Genomic DNA, 17,664 nt, shown 5'->3' with positions numbered 1-17,664 from the left:
GGGAGAGTCAGAGCTGCAGCGGGGGTGCGCCTGCTGGGCGTGTCCTGCTCATCTCAGCCCCTAGGAACATAATCTCATTGCCTCCCGCCCATTCCCCTCGCTGTCACCTCCTAAGCTCGGGACTCCCGCGGTGAGGTCGGGGCTTTTACCTCGTGGCTAGGAGCGCCCTTCTCAAGGCCTGTCCAGAAGAGGCCAGTGAGGTTGCGAGAACCTGGCAGAGTCCTGTGGGGCCCCACCCACCTGTCGGCTGTGAAGAGCCCCCGAGTCTTGGCCACATTCCGGCGTCGTGAAGGCTGACCCACTTAATCACTGCATCTGGCCGCCATGAACAGACGAATAGTCAATAAAACTCAGCTTGGGCGATTTAGGGCAGAAAACCCCACTTCGTGTTTTCTTGTGAGGACAGTAACTGCGTGAATATTTAGCCGGGTGTTGGAAAAGACGAGTTACAGGGTAACTAAGTCAGCCTTGGCCACCGAGGTGGAGGACGGTCCACGCGTCCCGAGCAACGGCAGGAGCCACGAGGGCCCGGAGGGCCGTCCACCGGGTGTCGCTCAGAGAAGGCGTCAGCGCCTCTCTCCCAGTCAGGGACGGGATGCAACACCCATTCTCAGCCCAGGTCACGTGGCACTTGGGTGTTTGTTTCCAAGAACTGGTCGCCTCCACTTTCCATGAAAAATCTGGAAGTTTAAGTTAAACTGGACCTTCTGAGGATTCTCTGTGCAGGATGGGAGACCCTAGTGGGAGTGGGTCCCGGCGCCATGTCCCTCCCACTTGGAGACGCCCCACCAGCTTCTGCAGGACCCCACCTCCCTGCTCCCCAGAGCGTCCCGACCCTCCTCTGGGACAGCTCTGCTGCGGACCCCGTGGACACACGCCCCTACCTCCCGCCCCGGGGCACGGAGGGGGACACGCTCCCAGGCGTGACCTGGGCGGGGCTGGCCCGTCCGTCTCTCTGTGGCTTGGTGAGGGCTTCTTTCAGACTTCACATTTCGCAAATTGTTAGAAATTCGGGCTTTGTGGGCATCGCGTGTATCTGTCTGAATAAATCACTCCCTTTCACACTCTTGGCCTAAATGCTGTCTAAATGCAGTGGACGCGCAAGCAGCGGAGCCCCAGCCTCGAAGGGACGGGGCCGGACTGCGGCTCTGCTGCGGCCACGGAGCCCTCATTACCCAAGACGCCCGGTGGAGTGCAGGGGTGGGTGCGCCTTGACCTCAGGATATGGGAGCTGCTGGCCAGGTCACTGGGGGGACGGAGAAAAGGGGGCAGGAAGCACGGAGGGGAAGGCCTGTGTGGGTGACTCGGGGCCGGGCCTGCCCTGCCCTTTCCCATCGCCAGCCTCCCCTCCCCGTCCCCCCACTGCGTTCCATCTTCTCTGATTCTCCCTTTTCTCACTTCTTCCTCTCACCCAAAAAGGGATCTCTAAACAATGTGTCCCCTGGGGCCTGCATTGCCGGGACCCCCGAGTTTGGCATCCTGCTGCCCGGCTGCAAGACTAGCGTCCAGGAAACATGAGATTATGGATGTAGGGCCCTGGCCTGTCCTAGTGGAAGTGTCTGCTGGGTCAGGGGGGAACGTGTCCAGGGAGCCCCCAGTGGGAGGCTTAGGCTGAATCCACCGTGACAGCTCACTACCTCTCCAGCCCGCAGGCAGGAGGTGCTCCGAGGTAAGATGAGGGCTCACGTGTCCCCCTAGCCTGGCCAAGCCCCCTCCCCTGTGCCCTGGTGTCACCCTCCCACCCCAGGGAGCCCCCTGAGGATCCAGGCCCCCACTCCCTCCACGACCCCTGTGGCTAATGGTGGGCTCACACCCGGCATGGATTCCTGGGCACCGGGGTGCCAGCGGATGCAGAGGGGAGGGCTGATCTTCTGGAACTTACCTGGGCATCCTCAGAAGAGGAACACTGGAAACCAGAGGGAAAGTTCACATTCAGACAATTTGAGAAGTTTGGAAATCTCTTTGGAAAATAAATGTGGCTTAAAAATAAACACGGCCCCAGGCCCGGCAGTCCTGCCTGGGCATTTGCCCCACATCCACACAAAGCCATGTGCAGATGTTCATCTCAGCTATTCCTCACAGCCCCACCTGGTCAGTGCGCAGCGGACACGGAGCCCCATGGCCATACTACACCCCGCCTGGTGGGTCTCCAGAGACTGAGGCCAGCCCCAGGGTCATACGGTTTATACAATGTGCTCGAGATGACAAATCTATAGCGACGCAGAGCAGATGCAGGCCGCCAGGGGTGCGGCCACACAGGGGACAGAGGGACCCTCGGGGATGGACATGTCCGCTGTGACGTTGGCGAGATGTTTGCAGGATGTCTCCACTGGGGGCCTGGGTGCGTGGGCACTTGGTACTATTCCTCACGACAATGTGTAAGTCTGCAATTATCTCACGAAGTTAATTAAAAGTAAAATTTTATAAAAACAACTAAATGTGCCCCAGCCTTGGAATCCTTGAGGGTCTCGTGTTGATGGTGGCAGCAGCTGCAGGCTGTTGGCATCGGGCGGGAGCCAGCAGGGGGCAGGGGCACGCAGTTGTGGCGGGCGGGGGGTTGTTACCAATTAACCGGCTCCACTGGTTTTCATTTAAATCATGAAAAATCACACCTGAAGGGGAGACGGCTTGCGGCTTCCCATCCCCAGTGGAGGTCCCGGGCTGCGGCCAGGAGCTGGTGGTGGGCATGGCGGGCACCCTGGAGCCAGACCCACCTGTGGATGCTGGTGGAGGTGAGTGGCGCAAGTGGGGCAACGAGCTCCAGTGCCTCCTGAGCTCGTCGGGTTTGCCGTGGGCCTGGGCAACCTCTGGAGGTCCCTGTACCTGTGCCAGACCTACGGGGGGGGCGGTGAGCCGCGCACCCTCCACATCTGTCCCCATCCGCAGCCTCCACGGTGTTAGGGACCTGCTGCCCCCGGGGGATTTGTCCCTCTGAGGCCCAGTGGCCTCAGGTTGGCGGTGCTGCTCACTAGGCTGCCCGTCTGGGCTTTGCAGTGGTCAGGGCGCCCAGGCCCCCTCTGCAGGTGCTGCGGCCTTGCTGGCAGCACCCCAGACCGCGAGCCCAGGGGTTTGCTCAGGCTCCCAGCACCGAAGCCCGTGGGCTGGAGCCAGAGCGGCTCAGCCTGGGGTGCTTCTCGCTCGATGGCCTTCTCCTGTGTCACGCTTGCTCTTGGGGACATGAGGCCGCAGGCTGGCCGGACCACTGCCTTCGGGGGCGGACGTGGCCCGTTTTGTCCCCAGGTGCAGGGCGGGGGTTTTTCAGGCAGGCTCGTCCTCTTGTGGGTTCTGAACTGAGGCTCCTCTGCCCGTGCGAGACCGGCGGCTCCCCAGCACCTGCAGACCTGCCCGCCTGAGTTGGTCTCTAGTGGGAAATTTGGGAAGTGTCTCTTTCAGGTCTCAGGAGACGGGAAAGGCTGAGCTGGTGACAACTCACGCCACGTCTTCTGGTCGGGGAGGCATCCTTGTCCTTTCAAGGGTGGACAGCCAGCCCTCCGCGCGAGATAGGGGGCAGTGGACGGTGGGCAAGCAGACCCCACGTGAGCGCCGCCTGCCGAACTTCCTGGCCATAAGGACGCTGCCTATTTATAAAGTCTTTGTTTCCTGATTGTGAGCAGATACAGGGCATGCGAGGAAGTTTGAAAGTGCAGGCGCCCCTGCGACAGCTGCCCCGGAGGTGCCGAAGCCCCCGCGGTTTGGGGTCGGGTGGGCGCCTGGGCCCCGGGTCTCCTGGCCAGCGGCGCCTCTCTGACGAGGGCCCCTCGGGAAGTGCAGAAGCACAGGCGGCAGACCTGACCCGGGGCTCTCGGGGGCCTCTCGGCACCCTTGGCGTCAGGTCAGGGCCTCGGCGACGCTCCGTACGCTGGGGATCTGACGTCTGCAAACGTTTCACTGCCCACAACCTTACTCACTGTTCAGAGCTGCCAGAGTCGGGGGCCTGGGAACCCCTTTCCTGCGAGGTCTGGTGGAGCGCAGGGTGAGGGTGGGGCTCTCCGAGATCCACCAGTGGGCTGCTGTGCACAGCAGGCCCCCCGACGGGGCTGCGTGCTCCGTGTCACCAGCTCTTTGGTGCCCCCAGCCGTGCACAGCGGGTCCCCCGACGGGGCTGCGTGCTCCGCGTCACCAGCTCTTTGGTCCCCCCAGCCGTGCACAGCGGGTCCCCCGACGGGGCTGCGTGCTCCGCGTCACCAGCTCTTTGGTGCCCCCAGCCGTGCACAGCGGGTCCCCCGACGGGGCTGCGTGCTCCGCGTCACCAGCTCTTTGGTCCCCCCAGCCGTGCACAGCGGGTCCCCCGACGGGGCTGCGTGCTCCGCGTCACCAGCTCTTTGGTGCCTCTTCTGCTCTCAGGGCTGTGGCACCAAATGTGTGAGGTTTTCCCCACACCGACCGGGTCTCCGGTTCTCAGTGGACACCAACTGGGTGCCCCACGACCTAACCTCACCCTGACACCGCCTGACCCCACAGGCCAAGGGCTCACCCACAAGATGCCCCCCTCAGATGCCAATCTGGAGTAGCGGGTCCCCAAGTCACCCACAGCTTCTGTCCAACTTGGCTACAAATTCAAGGGGTCCCACAACCCCTCCTAAGGCTCAATAATTTGCTAGAATGGCTCCCAGGACTCAGGAAAACACTTAGGTTTACAGGTTTATTATAAAGCATACAACTCAGAACCGCCATATGGAAGAGACGTGACGGGCGAGGCACAGGGAGGGGCACGGAGACCCCGCCCTCCCCAGGGGCAACCCTCCTGTGCCTTGAGTGTCACCCACCCAGAAGCCCCGCCAGGCAGGGTTTTTGATGGAACCACTGGCCACTGACTGGTGATTAACTCGGTCTCCCTGGTGGGCGTGGTCAGGGCCTCTGGCCACCAGCTCCATCCTCCAGGAGTTAGACCTCATTGGCATGAGCCCAGGTAAGGTTTAAGGGCTTATCACGGACGGCAGATGCTGCTTCTCTCTCCCGTCACCCGCGAAAGGCTGAGGGTCTTCGGAGCTCTGAGCTCCGAAATGCATTTCTTTTCAGGATGAGGACCAAATGTGCTTGTCTTGCTTCATCCCAGCATCACGGATCGTGTGAACCCTGCGCTGAGGTCCACCCGATGGTGGACCAACTCTCCTCCCTCCTTCAGATCCAGCAGAAATGAACTTACTGTGTGACTTGAGGGAGGCAGGTGCCCACGCTGGACGTGGAGCCCTCTGAGCCCTGCCCCCAGCGCCCCAGCCTGGTTTGTGACCTGAGTTCCTGTCCCCACGGCAGTCCCGCTGGGGTTGAAATGCACCTGACGCACAGGGTGGACGCTGCCCACCACGTGGTCACAGAAATGCCTCTGGTTCTCTTCTCCCCCAGCGTGGCGACTCAGCCACAGGAGAACCCTTGCCCTCCCTGGATATTTCCTTTGGGTGGACCCAGTCATGCTGACCTCAGCCGCCCCTAAGGCCCCCACCTGGGCCCGTCTGGCCGGGGTTTTCCCCTCAGAGCAGGGGGGAGGGGGAAGGAGGCCAAGGTCTGGTTAGCCTGGAGGCTACAGCCCTTCCTAGACAGTGGATCACATACCTAGGACGCAGTCCCTGCCCGTGTGGCCATTCCATGTCGGTCCTCGCCACGCTGCAGCTGTGCGTCCCGAGGCCTGAGGGTGGCTGGGAGGCCCGCCTGCAGGAGACCCCACAGTGCAGGATGGAGACGGGGCGGGCAGGGAAGAGGGCCCCTCCGTCTGTGCCCTGGGCCCCGGCCCTGTGGCCGGCCCCTCCCCCCAGGGGCTCCCTGGGTGACCCTGGTTCTGTCCACACCCCTCTAGCTCCGAGTCCCAGCCCACAGATGTCCTCCCATCCCTGGGGCATCCAGCGCCTCCACCGAGGCTGAGTGCCTCCAGAATTTAACTCTCTCCTTTAATGCGGCTTTGCCTTTTGGCTGCTACGTAGAAGGCACCAATAAGCACTGTTTGCCCCAAGTGCTGGCCCTGGAGTCCTGTCAGAGGCCCACGTGGGCTGAGGGCTCCGTGGCCGCCTGTTCCCTCCAGGGCCCCAACTCAGCCTCCAAACCCTGGATTGTGACACGAAAAGCCAGACGGAGGCTGTGCTGGTGAAGAACACAGGGGCCTGTGGTGCGTGCAAGTGGCTCTTGGAAGCTGAATCCAAGCTTCCTGCAGACAGTGTGGGGAGGACGCCGCCGACCGACCTCGTTGGCCAGGAGCCAACGCTGAGCTGCTCCGCGGGGTCACCTGGACCTGTGCGGGGATGGGGGCAGCTGCCGCCGGTCCTGGAGCATCGAGGTGCCCACACATGCTGGTCCAAAGCACGCGGCTGGCGGGGACCCAGAGGGAAGGGCCCTCAGGTGAGACGCCGACATCGCCGACTCAGTGCTGGGGAGTTAGTGGCCCTCCCGACAGCGTGGGAGCATCCAGCGGGGAACCGGGGTCTCCCCAGCAGGCCTGGCAGGTCTGTGGGTTCGGGGAGGCCGGGCCCTGCCACCTAGCGGCACCCACTTTGTCCACGGGGGCTCGCGGCGCAGAAGGGCCGCCGCCATCTCTGCCTGTCCCTCCCTCGGGCTCTGGCGTCGGTCAGTACGTGCTCCGTCCTGGGGGCCTCGGCGCCCTCTCCCGCCGCCGCTGGGTCCACCTCCCAGCATCTGGACTGGGGTGAAGGGTTGGACAGACAGGTTCCTGCTCCAACTCAGGGCGAAGCTTGGGAGACCGTCTGCGGTGTCTCCTACCCGAGGCTCCACGTGAGCCGACCAGCTCCCCGACTCAGGAGCCCCGGAACCAGGGGTCACAGGGCCTCAGGGAGAACAACGCAGCCTGTCCATGGATGAAAACCACCAATAAAGCACCAGATGGTGGGGTAACACCAAGTCATTTAAAACAATGGCAACCCCCTGACATGGGGGTCCCCTATCCTCCCCTTGGGCGGCCACGAGCACTTCTCCCTCACCCCTGTGTCGTCCTCCGGCCCGAGGCCTGGCCAGGCAGACGGCGCCGCTGGCTGACCGCAGCGTCTTTTCAGGTGCCTTCCTCATCCCCTACCTCATTGACGGCCTTCAAGGGCAGCCCGCTTCCACATCGAGCTCGCCATTGGCCAGCGCCTGCGCAGGGGCAGCATCGGGGTGTGGATGGCCATCTCGCCCTACCTGGGTGGAGAGGGTACGCACCTCTCTCTGATCCCTGCCCGCAGCTGCTGGGGGCAGCGGGGCGGGGGCGGGCTGCATTTACGTGTGCCATACGTGTTTCATGGGTGTTTGATCATCACTCCAGTGCATATCCAGTGGTTTTGAACCTGCAGACACGGGAGGTGCCCTGATGTAAAGATGCAGGGGCCTGGGCAGCGGCATCCCTGTGGGAGGACTTGGATGCTGGGTGAGGTGGCAGAGGTGGCGGGCCAGCCTCGGTGCAGCAGCAGGCTCTCCTGTGTCACCCAGCTCATGCATGCAGAGCGCTGAGCCTGCCTATCCCAGGAGCTCATGCACCAGGGGAGACCAGGCAGAGGGCAGACCCAGCTCCCCGTGTGCCCTTGAGGTGGGTGCTGCAGTACGGGACCCGAGCATCACCGTCCAGGCCTGTGACACACCTGGCGGCTGCAGGCCATCGGAAAGCCTCACCTGGAAGCAGCCTGAGGCTGGTGGAGAGCCAAACGTGGTCCAGCCCAGAGAGCACCACATGGCCGAGAAGATGGCGGGTTGCCTGCGGGCGGGCGCAGCCAGATGCAGGCCAGCGGGCAGACAGTGGGAGCCCTTTGGGGCGACGTAGGGAGCAGAAGTGTGGGATGTGCTTGAGGACGGTCTGCAACGGGGCAGCCAGGAGGGGGACGCTGACCGTGGCTGGTGCCCGCAGGGCTCGGCGGCTTCATCACATCTGTCCCGGTCAGCAGGCACTGTGACCCGGTCCTGGCCTGGGTGCTGTGGCACCTCCCCAGCTCCTCCCAACCCGCTGCCCTGGAGCGCCTGCCCGCCAGACCTCAACCTCACGGGCACTGCTCTCGGGCAGGAAGCCCAGCCTCGGCCGGCAGCTGGACACTGGGGCTTGTCACCCCTGCTGTCGCCTGTCCACTGCGGGCCCCAGGGCCCCGGAAGCCTTGCTCCTTCACTGAGGAGCACCCAGGCCCTCGCAGCCGCTCGTGTGCCCGGTGACAGGAGGGTGAGGGACAGGCTGCTGCGCTCCCTGAACTCAGGCTTTAGGTGGAGACACCAGCCAAGGGCGTCATCTGGGGACACCTCCCAGATGTGGGAAACAGTCATGGTTTTCAAGTTCGCTCGTAAAGCTGGGTCGACCTCTTTCCCTTCCTGCCTCTGGCTGACAGAAACTTGTGCTTGGCACGCGCTGGACAAGGCTGGCCCTGGGGGCTCAGACCAAGGGTCTGGGCTGGGAGGCCCCACATGTCGGCCCCAGAGGCCACTGGCAGTCAGCCTCCCTGCCCCTCACTCAGGGTGGCCGTGGTCCTGCCCTGTGTGCCCAGGTCACCTGCAGTCTATGGCCAGCCCATGACTGCACGGGCTGGTTCCAGGCTTTGTGCAGGAATGCCGGGATGGCAGCGCTGTGAGCCACCCCCGGTACCGGCAGACACTGAACATCACGGCCGACATCAACGACGGTGGCTCTGTCCAGTGGTGGCTGCCGGTCTGCTTAATGGCCTCCTGGGCCACGGTCTACCTGTGTGTCATCAGAGGCATTGAGACCCCTGGGAAGGTGAGAGCCCACAGGCCAGATGCCGCTCCCACCAGCCCCAGAGGAGCCCTCCCCATTTCCATCATTGCCGGCCTCCGGGGTTCAGAGGCTCGGCGAGGAGGGGCGCAGCATCAGCACTGTCACGTGTCCCCAGAGAACGGATGCCTTTGTCACCATGAGGTGAAGCTCCGCAGCTGGGCGACAGTCTGCTCCGAGTGCACTGGGATGTTAGAGGAGATGCTCCAGCCTTCGCTGACTAAACTAATACAGTGCGCTTTTTCCAATTGTTTTCTTTTCACCTCTTTGGGCCGTTTTGTTTGAGGTGTGATTCTTGTAGACAGCATAGAGTTGGTCTTGTTTTTTTATCCAGTCCGACAATCCGTGCCTTTTTTTATTTTATTGGCTGCATTGGTTCTTCATTGCTGCGCGTGGGCTTTCTCTAGTTGTGGCGAGCGGGGGCTACTCTTCCTTGCGGCACGTGGGCCTCTCATTGCGGTGGCTTCTCTTGTTGCGGAGCACAGGCTCTAGGTGCGCGGGCTTGAGTAGTTGCGGCACACAGGTTCAGTCGTTGTGGCGCACGGGCTTCAGTAGTTGTGGCGCACGGGCTTCAGTAGTTGTGGCTCGCGGGCTCTAGAGCGCAGGCTCAGTCGTTGGGGCGCACAGGCTTAGTTGCTCCGCGGCATGTGGGAATCTTCCCAGACCAGGGCTCAAACCCGTGTCCCCTGCATTGGCAGGCGGATTCTTAACCACTGCGCCACCAGGGAAGCCCCCCTGCCTTTTTTACCTGGGGTGTTTAGACCATTTACATATAATGTGCTTATTGATCCGGTTTGGTTTAGCTCGTCAGCTTGTACTTCTTTTCTGCTCGTCCCCTCTGTTCTTTGTTCCTGTTTCACTCTTTTGCTGAGTATTTCTTGATCCCACTCTATGTGCTTTGCTTATTAGTAGCAACTTGGTGGTTGAATTAGGGGTTGTAGCATCATGGTCTGTCTCCAAGCAATGTTGCAGCACTGTACACAGGAAGCTCTCAGCATCACCCTCCCTCCCCACAGTGTCCACGCTGTTGTCATACATTTGACTTGCAATGTGTTATAAACACCAAAGTGCATTCTCAGCATTTTTTTTTTTTTTTTTGGCTGCACTCCACGGCTTGTGGGATCTTAGTTCCCTGACCAAAGTGCCAGGTCTAACCACTAGACTGCCAGGAAACTCCTGCATTCTCAGCATTTTTGTTTCAAACAGTGGATTACCTTTTAAAGAGACTTAGACAATGAGAAAAAACATATTGATAGTTACCTGGTCTCCATGCAATAAGGACCAGGGGAGCCTGAGCCTAAGCCTCCAAGCCTGCCTTTCAAATTGCACCTAGCACAGGGCTTCCCACCCTCTCTTCCTTCTGGGCTTGGATAAGTCCAGTTTTATATGTCTGTCCTTTAAATGACTGTGACGAAATCCCATGCATTTCTACCAGGTCTCCCATCTGTGGTTATGGAGGTCTGCAGGTCCGAGGGCGCATGTGTGCCTGTGCTTTTTCTACCAGGTCTCCCATCCGTGGTTATGGAGGTCTGCAGGTCCGAGTGTGCACGTGTGCCTGCGCTTTTTCTCGGTTACCGTGTGAGGGTGGTGATTACCCTCGCGTGAGGGGCTCCAAGCTTGGGGGACTGGAATTTTGGAAGCAGCCACAACAGTCGCAACAAGCCAGCCAGAAGCCCCGAATAATCCTGCCATGAAAGTCCCTGAAGATGCACTGGGTAGTTCCCCAGTGTCTACACTGGGGGCTGGGGGTTAGGAGGGAAGGGCTTCCACTTGCAGATTTATTTTTCGCAGTTGCCGTGTGTGCAGACCCCTCCCCAACCCTGAAAGAACTGGGGGCTGGTCCTTCTGTGGGAGAAGGTGTGGGCAGGTGTGTGGCCCCATGGACCCTGAGAAGCGGCCAGTTGGGGGCCTCAGGGTGGAAGGAAGAGGGGCCTGTGGACGAGGGGGAGTCCGCCCGCCCCGGGGAGGCCGTCGCCCTCCTCAGCGGAGTCCACGTATGGGTTTCCGGGGAGCCCCAAACGCTGCAAGCTTGACTGGCACTCACACCCCACCATGCCCTCCCGGTTCCCACAGGTGACGTGGCGGTGGACCCAAGCATCTCGGTACACCCACCCCTCTCAGGGGTGCACGCGGAACAGACACACTGCAAAGACTAACAGCCGGCCTTTCTCAGGCAATTTATTTCATGGCCTTGTTCCCCTACCTGCTTCTCTCAGTTTTCCTCATCAGAGGGCTCACCCTGCCTGGGGCGACCGAAGGACGGACCTACCTATTCATGCCCGATGTAAGTGGGTCCCGAATCCAAGCCCCCCGGGGTCCAGCCTCTGGAAGCACGCGAGCTGGGGCCCCTGCCCAGCCCAGCTCGTCCCAACCCCTGGACGTGGGAGCAGAGGCATGGTCACAAGGAGGGGCAGCCTGGGGTCCCAGGGGTCAGGCTCGGTGGGGAGGGAGCACAGGAGGACTCGGTCTGGAACGTGGAGACCCCGATGAAATGGGGGTTCAGGGGGGAGGCCGGCTGGGGACCCGCACGTCCCACCCCTGGGGTCCCAGGCCCCACACCTCTGAGGCCCTCATCCAGCAGTGCAGCCCCCCCAGGCGAGGACCACTGGGCCATTCCACAGTCTCCGGGGCCCCAGCATCCCCGGGACCGCAGGGGCTGCACAGCTCACCCCGCAGCCTCCCAGGCAGAGCCCTTCCCCGGGGGAGGGACAGGCCCCTGGGATGCAAGCAGGCGGAGGTTTGCCCGGTCTAGCAGCAGCATCAGGCACTGTGTGCACGGGGCCCCACCTGGCCCTCAAGTCCTCAGAACCCCGGGCCTGAGGGGGAGCAGAACAAACACCCTGAGTCCGAGCTGCTCAGCCTCGACTCCCAGCCCCGAGAGGGCTGTGCCCCCAGCGCTCAGGGCCACACGTCTTGTGTGGATGGGACCCAGGGCGCCATTACACGTCACAAGCAGGCAGCTGGAGTCGGCCATGTCAACTGCTCCTCGCATGCGGTCCCCAACTTTTCTTGGGTCCTGAGCAGGTGGCACTGCTCGTGGGATTCGTCCAGGGATGCTGGGAACATTCCAGAACAGGAGGCACTGGGCCAGGGCAGCTTGTCTCCTCATCTCAGACCCCTATCTGCTTGCAGATGCAGGTCCTGCAGCACCCCCGGGTGTGGCTGGATGCAACCACACAGATATTCTTTTCTCTGTCTCTGGCCTTCGGAGGACACATCGCTTTTGCAGGTTACTACCCGCCCAGGTAGGGTCGGGCTGGGGGCAGGGAGCCAGGCTTCAGAGAGACACACCAAGCACTTCTTTGCCGTGACCTGGTGTGAGCTTCTGATAAGAACAGACTGTCAAGATCTGGCAATTACTGAGTCATCCCCCAAGGGCTGGGAGGTTGGGGCCCTCTGGGGCAGCTTCCAGCAAGTTCCGGAGCGGCTGCAGGAAGAGAACCTCGGTCATCAAACCCTGGAACAAGGCCATAACCGGGGGCTGCCTGTGTGTGACGCATGGGGCCATAAAAGCAGAAATACCGCCTGTGTCCACCTCCTTGTTACTTAAAATGGATGCCAGGCCCACGCCTCTTTATGGGACGGACTGGCCGTGGCACCAGGCACGACCGCAGGTCATAAGCCACACGGTGCCAGCAGTGATGCCCTTAAACTTACCTCCAGGTGGTTGTCCGTGGGGACAGGCGGGGGTGGGGTGCAGGAGAGGGGGTGGGGACCACTGGGTGAGTGGGAGCCCGGCCCCCGGGAGGGTGTCGGCGGGGAGGTGTCTGAGATGTCCTCAGAGCACAGCAGCGAACCGTGTTCCAGGTGAAGCACAGGCAGGTCCCCGGGGGCCCTGATGACATGTGTGTCCACCCAGGAACAACTGTAAGAGGGACGCAGTGACCATCGCCCTGGTCAACGGCATGACCTCCCTCTGTGCGTCCATCACTGTCTTCTCTGTCCTGGGGGTCAAGGCGGCCAGCGACCACGGGCGCTGACTGGACGGGTGAGAACGGTGCCCTTGGGCTCTGGGGTGAGGCGGCCCCGAGCTTGGCCCCCACGTGGGGATCCCCAAGATGACCTTCTGTTTCCCCAGAGCAGTGGGGTGGAGGGTCCACCCAGAACCTGGGATGGGACCTGACCCGGAAGCAGAGTCCTTGCAGGGATGACTGGTTAAGGTGAGGTTGTCCTGGACAGGGTGGGTCCCTAATCCAATGGCTGGTGTCCTGATAAGAGACAGAAGAGGGACACACAGACACGGAGGAGCAGGCTGGGTGACCACAGAGGCAGAGGCTGGCGGGACGTGGCCACAAGCCCTGGGACACCTGGGCCCCAGGGGCTAGAAGAGGCAGGAAGGACCCTCTCCTGTAGCCTCCGGAGGGAGCGCGGTCCTGCCCACACCTTGATCTTGGATGGCTGGCTGCAGAGCTGGGAAAGGATGAATCCCTGTTATTTTTTATTGTATTTTTTTTGCAGTACGCGGGCCTCTCACTGTTGTGGCCTCTCCCACAGCAGAGCACAGGCTCAGCGGCCATGGCTCACGGGCCCAGCCGCTCCGCGGCATGTGGGATCTTCCCGGACCGTGGCACGAACCCGCGTCCCCTGCATCGGCAGGCGGACTCCCAACCACTGCACCACCAGGGAAGCCCGAATTCCTGTTATTTTAAGACCCCCCCAGGCTGAGGTCATTTGTCACAACAGCCCCGGGAGCTGATGCTGTTAGGATGCCCCCACCCTTGAAGTTACCACGTTAGACGGATGGTCTGGTGGCCTCCAGACATGGTTTACGGGTGAGAGCCCATCAGAGCTGCACAAGCCTGCCCTCTGGGCGCTGCTAAACGTCCCCACGGCCCCGGACGGCCAGCGGAACGATGGCCGTGTCAGCAGAGCGTGGGGGGATGTCTAAGGGCAGCCGCCAGGCGCTCCAGGCACTGCTGAGCAAACGCGCCTCTTGGAACGTTCTGGAGAGATTGCAGTGGCCACGGCCGAGCGGCGAGCAGTGTCACCCCCGCGGGACAGCAGCTCTTCCAGCTGCTCCACCGAGACGCGCAGCGAACAAAATTGTTGACCCATCACCACTGGGCTCCTGCCCACGGCCGTACCTCAGGCGGCATCCCCGTCTTTTTGCTGCATCTGGGAAACTGGACAGCACTTAAACAGCAAAATCACCGACAAAAAGCACAAAAATGCGAAAACCGCGGCCGCAGCCAGCCTGGGAGAGGCTTGTCTACAGCTCCGCGGATGAGAGGGCAGAGCGTCCCGGGGGTCTGGCGGGAACGGGCGCGTCAGCCACTCTGGACACGTCCGCAAATGCCCTCGGGATGGTGTGGGGACTGGATGCAAGGTGACAAGTTCCTTCTAGCGAGCAGGAGAATTTGCAAACGTGGAAGCCCCGCGGAGTCTGACCCTCAAGCCCTGAGACAGACGTGGAGGCACGAGGAGAGCTGCCCCCCGCAGCCCCACTGCGGCAGCTTTAGGAGCGCCAACCCCAGGGCCATTGGGCCCTCGAGTCGGGGAGGGAGGGAGCCGCAGGCCCATTTGTACCCGGGCCCCGAGGCTGCAGCCTCTGTCCCCCGTGTGTGCACGAGGCCGGGCCCCCCAGTGCCTGCCCCCAGGGCATCTGCTCACCCCACCTGCCACCCTGCAGAGACATCCTCTGCCACGTCAACGCCTTCCATCTCCCCGACGAGAGCATCTCCAGGGAGGACTACGCGGCTGCCCTCGCGCACCTTGACTCCACCCAGCCCGAGCGGTGGCGGGCTCCCCCTGGAGGCCTGCTGCCTGGAGGCTTTCCTGGATAAGGTACCCCAGGGGCTGTGGCTAGGCTGCAGGTGGCTGCAGGCGTTGAGCCGGGGTTAGCAGTGAAGGGCTTGGGGCTGACCCTGTGCCCCGCTTCTCTGAGCTCCTAGAAAACCCCACGGCCTCAACGCAGAAGGTCCAACGGGCCCTGCCCAGCAGGCGGAGATCCAGGCTGACCCGAGAGTGGGAGTTGTGGGTGCCCAGAGCCCAGGGAGAGGGGCCTGAGCATAGCCACGGAGCCAGGCTGTGTCTGGAGGAGCCATGCACGGGGCCAGCTGATGCGGGGACAGGGACAGCAGGGTGGGGTCAGTCAGGGGGCAGGTCCTCGGGACAGCGATCGGATGGGCTCCTGAGCCCAAGGCCCCCAGGCCCCATGGCACCTGATGCAGGGGATTTAGGGGTACAGGTCCCCTCCCTTTGGAGGTGCACCTGTAGTTTGTTATAACACAGCCCGGACAGGGCTGCCGCAGCCTGACTCAGCAGAGTGTTGGTGCACACGCATGTTCCTGTGTAGGAGTGTTGGTGCACATGCATGCCCCGGTGTGGATGTGAGGGCCCACCGTGCGCTGCGTTGCAGAGCGCCTCGGGCACAGGTCTGGCCTTCGTCTTCACGGAGGCCGCCCTCCACGTGCCGGGGGCCCCCGTCTGGGCCGTGCTCTTCTTCAGATGCTGTTCAGCCTGGACTTGACATCCATGTTCAGGAACACGGAAAGCGTCATCACACCACTCCTGGACTTGAAGGTCATGCCCAGATGGGTCCCCAAGGAGGCCCTGACCGGTGAGTGGCCAGCCAGGCCTCCCTGCAGGGCCTGTCCCCACTGCCCTGCTGCCTCTACCCTCTGTCCACACTGCCCGACGTCCGGACGCCCCGCCTCCACGAGGGCTGGAGGGCCCTGACCCCGCAGCTCTGACTCAGTGCCTCAAGGATCATCACAGGGGAGCCGAGGGTCAGGGAGGATGGGGGCAGGGGACGCCGCCCCACACGGCCCACGGCGGCCCCCCCAGCCGAGCACGCCCTCCAGCTCCGTAGGTGCAGGGGGACATGCTGGGGGCAGTGCACGAGGGGAGCCGCCTGGACATGGGGTTGGGTCCAGGGCTGGCCTGCCTGCTCTGCGTCCTCTCGGCCACCTGCTCCACGCTGCGGTCGGGAAACTACTGGCTCGAGAGTTTTGACCGCTACGTCGCTTCCCCGGGCCTGATCCTCTTTGCGTTCTCCGAGGTGGTTGGTGTCATTTATGTTTATGGGATGAAACGGTGAGTCAGCTTCCAGGGGTCCCGCCCCTCCGCTCCAAGCATCCCCAAGTACACACGTGTGGGCACCGGGCAGCCGGTCTCCTGGAGAGCTGCAGGATGACACGGACCATCTGAGTTCCCTCCCCAAACAAACCCGTCCACAGATGCACCCCTGGGACCCACCCGCCGGGCTGTGGGGACGCTAGTGACAAAATGACCAGTCCCCAGCCACGCGGGGGGACTCCTAAAGTCCAAGGACAGGTGGACACTAGGGCACCGGGAGGTCCTGCCCAGGGTTCCAAGCCCCACCGTCCTGGAGACCTCTGAGGAGGCCCCACACTGGTCCTGCCCATCCACACCTGGCCCGGGCCTGCGGCCCACCTGTCACTCACACCTGCACTCATATCTGTCACTCTCATGGTCACTCGCGCCTGGACTCACACCTCTCACCCTGACCATAGCCCTGCCCAGATGACCCCGGAGGTTGTGGCCCCTGACCTTGTATACTAGGAGATCCTGAGAGGCCCCAAATGCCAGGGCCTCCATGTTGCTCTGTGGGCACTGGGACAGTGGGCTTGTCCCCGGAGGGATGCTACCCGCCTCGAGAGACCGGAGTGTAAGAGGCAGTGGTCCGTGGTGATGAGGGGGGAACAGTGAGCCCCTGGACTCAACGGGTTGTGGGTCTCAGAAGGGGACCCTCAGGAGCCGGGAGGAGTGGCCTGGGGGGTGGGGAACAGGAAGGGGAGGGGCCCCAGGAGGGTCGGCTCCTGGGTGGCTGATACCTTCTCCTGGGTCTGCAGTGGCAGCTGCACATCCCGGGCCTCTGTCTCCATTCTGGGGGCCCGGGTCAGGTGCCACCTTCCCTCCCACAGCGGGCCAGCGGAGGGTTCCCTACCCCTCACAGAGCCGGAGTTCCCTGCCCCCAAGGCTGAATCCACAGGTCCTGCCGTTCCCTGGGCCAGGCTGACCTGCCCCTCTGGCCTTCCCCACACATTGACCTGGGGGTTGAGTCCTCATCAAGACCCCAGAAGTTTGCCTGGTCCGGGGGCCACTCAGGAAGATGCGGGGCAAAGGTCAGAGTGGAGGTGGGGCACCCCCATGGGCCACATCTTTGTGGCAGGACAAAGGCTCCTGGTCGGGCGGCTGGGGGATCTGAGCCCGTGGCAGATCTGAGTGTCTCTGTGGCAGGTTCTGTGACGACATAGCGTGGATGACCGGGCGGCGGCCCGGCCTCTACTGGCAGGTGACCTGGAAGGCTGTCAGCCCCCTGCTGCTGTTGACCAGCTTTGTGGCCTATGTTGCCCTCCTGGCCAGCTCACCCCTGGGCTACAAGGCCTGGAACCCCCAACACGTAGGTCTTTGGGTGGGGGGCCAGGAGCACTAGGGTCATCTCAGACCTGGCCCGGCCCTTCCCTGGTGCCTTTCGGGGCCCAGGGGACCTCACAGTGGACATTCGTGCCCTAAGGGCCACGTGGGCTGCTTTTGCTCTGAGACCCCAGATCCCCAGATCCCCGATGTCCCCTGGGGCAACGGTGCCGATTCCAGCAGCCCCGGTGACCTTGGGCAAGGGCCTCAGTCAGTGGCAGAAGGACAGGAGCAGTTTCCAGACTCCGGCGACTTCACGGGTCCCTGAAGCCCCTCCCACAGGGACGTGGCTTCAAGCCACACTTCCCCAGTGCCGTGGGGACGGGCTCTGCAAACGCCCAGCCGGGTCCCAGACTAGAAACCGCCACTGAGCCAGTCCGAGCGTGGGCGCGTGGCCCCGACTCGAGCCAGCTCTTGGCCCCAGGCTGTGCTCTGAGCCGCATGGGTCCCGCCAAACTGCCGGCTGTTTGGTGGCTCAGAGCTGCCCCTGACCTGGAGTGTTGAAGCAGCTGCTTCCAAATTCTCCCCAGAAAGGAGCTGCCCCAGAGGACCAGGCAGGCACAGGAGGAATGGTGCCATCTTTCTCAAAGAGCTTCTCG

General features: G+C 62.6%; 1 protein-coding gene across 1 annotated transcript in view; it reads left to right on the top strand.

Moving 5' to 3' along the window:
* SLC6A19 (solute carrier family 6 member 19) overlaps positions 1–15,725 on the top strand; it is a gene marked incomplete at both ends in the record, with an annotated part of 32,426 nt that extends 16,701 nt beyond the window's left edge. The window contains 26 exon segments of the mRNA XM_079701629.1: positions 851–965; positions 1,094–1,200; positions 1,653–1,669; positions 1,748–1,801; positions 2,649–2,732; positions 2,887–2,951; positions 3,615–3,832; positions 3,916–3,973; positions 4,345–4,416; positions 5,792–5,963; positions 6,014–6,097; positions 6,184–6,631; positions 7,035–7,132; positions 7,518–7,664; positions 7,820–7,910; positions 7,912–7,955; positions 8,490–8,671; positions 10,860–10,970; positions 11,819–11,931; positions 12,546–12,663; positions 12,667–12,674; positions 14,316–14,420; positions 14,422–14,470; positions 15,045–15,128; positions 15,134–15,245; positions 15,562–15,725. Of these exon segments, the coding sequence (XP_079557755.1) occupies positions 851–965; positions 1,094–1,200; positions 1,653–1,669; positions 1,748–1,801; positions 2,649–2,732; positions 2,887–2,951; positions 3,615–3,832; positions 3,916–3,973; positions 4,345–4,416; positions 5,792–5,963; positions 6,014–6,097; positions 6,184–6,631; positions 7,035–7,132; positions 7,518–7,664; positions 7,820–7,910; positions 7,912–7,955; positions 8,490–8,671; positions 10,860–10,970; positions 11,819–11,931; positions 12,546–12,663; positions 12,667–12,674; positions 14,316–14,420; positions 14,422–14,470; positions 15,045–15,128; positions 15,134–15,245; positions 15,562–15,725 (2,920 nt within the window).
* Positions 15,726–17,664: the final 1,939 nt, after the last annotated feature.

The sequence above is a fragment of the Hyperoodon ampullatus genome (genome assembly GCF_949752795.1).
Source record: "Hyperoodon ampullatus genome assembly, chromosome: 4".
Taxonomy (NCBI): Eukaryota; Metazoa; Chordata; class Mammalia; order Artiodactyla; family Ziphiidae; genus Hyperoodon; species Hyperoodon ampullatus.
This window is presented reverse-complemented; position numbering and strand designations above follow the sequence as displayed.